Source organism: Cebus imitator, unplaced genomic scaffold (genome assembly GCF_001604975.1).
Source record: "Cebus imitator isolate Cc_AM_T3 unplaced genomic scaffold, Cebus_imitator-1.0 Scaffold563, whole genome shotgun sequence".
Classification (NCBI taxonomy): Eukaryota; Metazoa; Chordata; class Mammalia; order Primates; family Cebidae; genus Cebus; species Cebus imitator.
Genome location: NW_016107878.1, coordinates 436,207 through 442,206, shown reverse-complemented (window position 1 = coordinate 442,206; position 6,000 = coordinate 436,207). Strand labels below are relative to the sequence as shown.

At 45.3% G+C, this 6,000-nt stretch overlaps 1 protein-coding gene across 11 annotated transcripts in view; it reads right to left on the bottom strand.

Moving 5' to 3' along the window:
* Window positions 1-6,000, bottom strand: part of PPFIA1 (PTPRF interacting protein alpha 1) — a 121,947-nt gene that overhangs the window by 29,270 nt on the left and 86,677 nt on the right. For all 11 annotated transcript variants that reach the window (XM_017515856.2, XM_017515860.2, XM_017515866.2 and 8 more), the window contains 3 exons: window positions 3,039-3,190; window positions 1,932-2,104; window positions 1,546-1,639 (listed from right to left, as the gene is read on the bottom strand). In XM_017515856.2, coding sequence (XP_017371345.1) covers window positions 1,546-1,639; window positions 1,932-2,104; window positions 3,039-3,190 — 419 coding nt within the window. The remainder of the gene's footprint in view (window positions 1-1,545; window positions 1,640-1,931; window positions 2,105-3,038; window positions 3,191-6,000) is intronic.

Sequence of the window (6,000 nt, the reverse complement as noted above, 5' to 3'; positions counted from 1 at the left end):
TATGTAAAACACAAACTTCTGGGGAAAGGGAGTGGTTGGACCAAGCTGCACTGCCACAAACCTTACCGTTTTTATTATAGTAAGCATGAGGAAGTGAAATAAAACACATTAGCAAAAATCTAAGGAATGCAATTTTCCTAGCATGGTTCCAGGAGGCAGAAAGTTTAGTTCTAACATTAAGTTTCACAGGGCCACATGGCAACTACCCAAGTTATTTTAAAACATTCTTACACAGTTCAAACATAGCAATGTTCAAATCAGATTTTGCTGTTAAGTGGTTTCTATAAATTTCCATTTACAGGGAACCAAGAAACTGAGTATTCCTATGGTATTGTTAACCTAAGAGCATTTCACCTAAAATGTAATAAACAAAGAATTTATAATGGCTTTGAAAACACAACTAAAATGAGGTAGATTTCACAACAGAAAAATCAGCCGGCAACTCTAGGGGCTAAAGGCAAAGGGGCCGCTAGGGAAGAGGGTCCCCATAAGCTCTGGAACACCTGTGGACCAGTGTCTTTGAGCCCCAAGTTCCAGATGAGCGTTGGTTTCTCAGGGCACTTTCAGTTAGAGTCATCACAGAGCCCGTTAAGTTTCACCCTGTCTCAAGGCCTGTATTACCATCTTCCACATTTCTCAAGCTCAGCTCTCACCCCATAGACTACACAAACTGCCTATTTTGTTGCAGAAATGGGTTTAGTTTTGTTCTTCATTTGTTAGCTCACTTGGGTATTGTCTCAGCCTATCTAGTTCATCTATAGTCAACCAACACACAATTCACCCCGAATCAGAGAAGGCCCAGGGACAGAAACCCCCAATTCTTCCACGCCCTTACCCTGGGGCACCACAATGCCTGTGCTCCTTTGCTGAAAGCCATACCAAATATTATAGCTTCTTGTCAGACACAGATTTAGTTTAGAATTAAAACTTAATAAACAGGCTACAGAATCTGAAGTCTACTTGAGATAAAAATACAAAATCTACAGAAGAGAAAGAAATGCAACACATGAATGTTTCAGACAGATCACTAGTATGAACAGCAAACCCTGAACATTGGCAGGCAACAACTGCTGTAGCGGCCACATTACGGCTTGTTTATGACTTGCTGGCACTGTTTAAAGAAATTTATGCACGTTGTCCCATTTAATTCTCGTAAAAGCCATACAAAGTATGTACTACTAGGATCCCCACTTTACAGAAAACCGAAGCACAGAGATGCTAAGCCACTTCCTTGACATCACAAAGTGAACCTGGGCAGGTGCCAGAACCGGCTCCAGTGCTCAGGCAGCTAAGCCCAACTCTCACCCACCCCATCGCCTAGTTGGACAACTTTTCAAGGTGACAGGAATACTGTGTGAGTTTCTTCAAAATTTCACAAACACTCTAAGTCTTCCAGAAAATCTGGCTTAATTAAGGCTGCAGGTAAAGCTTTCAGAATATAATGTATATACACATAGCTAAATATTTATAATTGACAAACACTAGTTAGAGCTTAGGCACAACTGAAAACCATTCACTGAGATGAAGAAATAATAGAAAGCTTACTTTTTTTGAAGTTTACGATTTTTTTCAGCTTGTCCTCCCAATTTGCTAAGTCCCAAGGCATCCTGAGATGAGTTATCCATTTCGGAAACACCAGCTATGAGGAAGCAGAACAGCCCAAAAAGAAAATCAGCATGACAGAGTTCTATGTTTTCATAAATGGGTGGATGAATATTTGCAGGTTCAGAGCAAAATCATTTTTTAAGGCTAAGCTTCTGACTAGACAACTAAACACACAGGACAAAAATGGTCAAGACAGGATCCCTGGAGAGCGCACGGCTCCCGGAGCACCGCGTGGGAACCGCTGGCCAACCACGCAGCAGTCACCGAAGGCAGTACCTTCCTCCCCGACTCCTGGCTGCTGAGAAGGGTGTGGAAAACCAACCAACCTTGTCCTAATGCTTCTTTGCCAGTTTGTCCAGGTCGGCCCTTTTCTTTCTTGCCAAACAAGCGGCCAATGGAGGACTTAATGCCCTTCTTCTTGGGGGCTTTGTGGAGCGAGTCCTGGCTACTGTTGCTACTGCTGGGATTGCTCACGGGACCATCCTGGGAGCCTGTGGAGCTTCGAGGAAAGAAAACGACCTTTACCACGTGTCCTTGTTACAACAACACTCCACTCACACGCACCAGGATACTTCACATATTAACAGTCGCAATCTTCCCTACGAGCACTTCCAGTCTCCTTCACACACATCTTCCTCACCAAGCACAATGTGCATGATAAAGGCAGCCTCCCGGCAAGGCCACAGCACGGAGACCCATTCTGGGCAGCTGAGACTCTCTCTGACACGGAGCTCCCCTCCACTCCAGGGGAGGCCCTGACTGCGCCATCAGGTGCCAAGCCCAATGGTATCCGCCTTCCATCCCTCCGGCAGCTCCTACAATCGCCCTGAGCATTACTCTTCTCAGCTGAGAAACTCGGCAATGTTAACTGCTGCAAAAACTAATATACACGCCTCCCCTTGCGTACTGCCTGGTACAGAACCAAAATCCAACAGAGTTTAAAAAAAGACAGCATACTAGTAACAAAATAGCTAACTGGTTTCCTGAGAGAAGACACTTAATAAGTGGGTAAAGGACAACATGGAACTCTCAACAGCCTACAAAGGCACAAGAGGGCACCTGAGAGGCACGGGTTGTCCTAGAGAGTGGATCCTATCCCAAGCCTGTCATCTGCTTGCCAATCTCTCCATCAAGAATAGAAAGTAGTCAATTTGTAGACTCTGAAGATGTTAAGTTTTTCTAAAATTTGCTGATATCACTTAACTCCTTTCTTTCTAAACTAAGCTTTCCCAAACATGTGCATCTTCTGCTGGATTTCACTAAAGCACAGAGCAATGGTAGGCATTCTAAGTGTAACATGTAAATACACTCATCTGAATTCACAGGTAATTCTAGAAAATCACTGTTTTATCCAAGAAAAGACTCCCAGATTCCTCAACAATGGAAAGGAAAGGACAAGCAGGCTCCGCACAGAGCTGCTGCAGGCTCCTTACTTCCTCAGGTCCCTGATGTCCTCGTGGCTGACGGTGTGCAGCGCCCCTTTGTGCAGCCGGTCTAACCGAAGGGCTCTGGGGGAGGAAGGCGGGGAGGTTTCACACTTGATAGTTGTCTTGTCATCTCGTACCTCTTCTCTGGAAGCTGGCAACTGAGGGGTGACAAAAGTACAACCTTAATGGCAGACTGTGAAAAAAAATCAGGCCTTGAATTATAACCATAAACTTCTCTGAAAATCGATTTGCTGTGCTTTCTGCCAGCACAGAAAGTATGGTTTCAGTATGGCACCTTTCTGAAGAGCCACGCAGCACAGCAAGCACAGGGCCGTCAGACTCCTAGTCTACATGCCGTGGTGCCCGGCAGGACACAGGGATGCCCCTCAGCCTCAGCCTCCTCCATGCAGCCCAAGGTTCTGCCCTCCCTGGAATCTTAGGCACATTATGAGGACAGTCGCTGAAGGGGCAGCAGAGATCTAAACAATGCCTATAAACCACACCGTTACAAATGTTAGACAAATGAAGAGCCAGCAACAAATATGTTTATCTCCTGATGTCTTTCCAAAAAACCACAAAGAGAGCAGAAATCTCTTGGGCAAAACTGTCAAATACCTTTTTGTCTGAAAGGGAAAGAAAATAAACAAGGATCCCCCCATACACGTGTATAACTCGTATTTCTCAATAATGTTTGGATTGGACACTATAAACTGAAGTACTTCTATGCAGTTTAAAAATTTTTGTTCAATATGGCCTAAAAGAAAATACTTCCAGGTTTATCATTAAAAGATGATCTCTGTCAGACTCCCAGGGTCTTTTGTTTTTGCAATGGAACACGAATACGCCTGTGTGCTGAGGGAACAGGATGGTGGTAACACAGTGAACAGACTCACCTCTTCAGGGTCTAGGCAGATCCTGCTTATATATTTGTGTTTTCTGGTTTTAAATGGGACTAGATTTCATGAAACATGTTCAGCAAGCATTACTATGAAAAGTAAGACCTGAACAGTGAACCACATTTTATTTAAAAAAATTTTAAGAGACATGTTCTTGCTACAATTCCCAGGCTGGACTGCAGGGGCTGTTTGCAGGCGTGATCATTGTGCACTACCACCTCAAACTCCTGGGTTCAAGTGATCCTTCTGCCTCAGCCTCCAAGGTACCGGGTGGGACTATAAGCATGTACCACTGGGCTCAGCTTGAACTTCTGCTTTTTAAATGGGACTGTGTAAAGCATATCAGTCCTACCATAGCCCCACGGTAGCTCAGTGAGGAAAAAGTACATTCACGCAAAATGGAGCTGCGCTCATACTAACAGTTAAAATGCAAATGAATCCTGCAACATTTCCTAATTTCCAATTGCAATCACAAGACAACGAAGAGCTTTCGTAGCTAGAAATTATCAAAATGAAGCTTAAGTTTCAAAATTCAGGTTAAAGCAATGATTTGTTTAAAAAAACAAAACCAAAAACAGGATAGAGAGCAAGCTGACATGGCCTGCTGTCAACTGTGAATAACAGGGTCCATGGGGAGAGCCCCTCGAGACCGGCCAGCGCTGCCCTCTGCACCCCCACAGCACGCTGCGGTGCGGTGACGTGCCAGACCTCTGCCTCCATCCTGGCTGAGAATCACCAGAACGCAGGGAAGTCCTCTCAGTGTACGCCAACACCACTGATGCAGAGGAGGAAGGCGACAGTCTCCTGTGGACCAGGGCTGGCACCAGGCCTGGCACTCTGCACATACACCTGGTTTAACCTCACATCCACCCGAGGACGAGGCTCCTCAAAGCCACCAAGCAGCACGCTGAAGTGACCAGTGACCAACAGGCCCAGGTTATCATGCGTATGTCAACCAACATGCTGCTTCCTTCACTGAGAAAATCTTTCTATCAACAAGGGAAGAAAAAACCATCCAACAGAAGTCAGCTGAACTGAAGGCCAGGCTTTGTCTTGCTGCTGCTGCTGTAAGCTCCTTGTCTCACCGCAGACAGGCACAGGTCCAAGGCCACCTTAAGTGGCACTGTTCTACCATTATCTTCACTTCTCAGGAGAGCAAACCTAGGCACAACAGACCCCAGGTTACAAACTCATCAGTGACTCAACTGGGATCTGAACCCAAAGAGTTTCAGAAATCACCCAACAGAGCAGCTCACAGACAGCTGCTGACCAAGTCACACACTTTTCTGAGGACAACTGCCTTTGTGCACTGAAGAGCTGTCCAGTCACTGCACCATCAGGCAGGTTTTGGACAGGGGTACAGAATACAGACCAGAGCATGAGGTAGAGATTCTGGGTCAACATAAAGAACAGCCACTGACCACATCTGCTCCTAACGTACTCTACTTCCTGTGAGAACAGGAAAGCCCAATCCACAGTTGTCTGTAAGGAGAAGTGGCCGTGGGCCTCCTCTGTAGGAATGCTGCCAAGGAGGTCGGAGTATCTGAGAAAGTAAGGCTGCATGGTGAAGTGGCCACCTGTCAGGTTCTGAAATCAGACACAGCTGAACTCAAATCTGTACTGTGCATTGTGGGGCCTCTCTAAGCTTTAATTTCCACATCTGTAAAATGGGGATAACAACAGTAACCTACATCTCACAGGGATGTGTATGGGGATTAAACACAGGCTGAGCATCCCAAATCCAAAAACCTTAAATTCAAAATGCTCCAAAATCTACAATTTGAGTGCTAACATGACGCTTGAAGGGAATGTTCAATGGAGCATTTCAGATTTTGGATTTTCAGATTTCAGAGGCTCAACCAGTAAGTGTAATGCAAATATTTCAAAAATTCAAACAAACCTGAAATATCCCTGGCCCTGAGCATCTCAGTTCAGAGACACTCAGCCTGTGGCAGACTGGGAGCGCACTCAGCACAGTGCCCAGCATACAGCAAGAGCCCAACGCTAGCTGTGATTATAAAAATGAGTCCCCGAATCTACAATCTACAGCTTTGCACTAGTAATTTCTTATT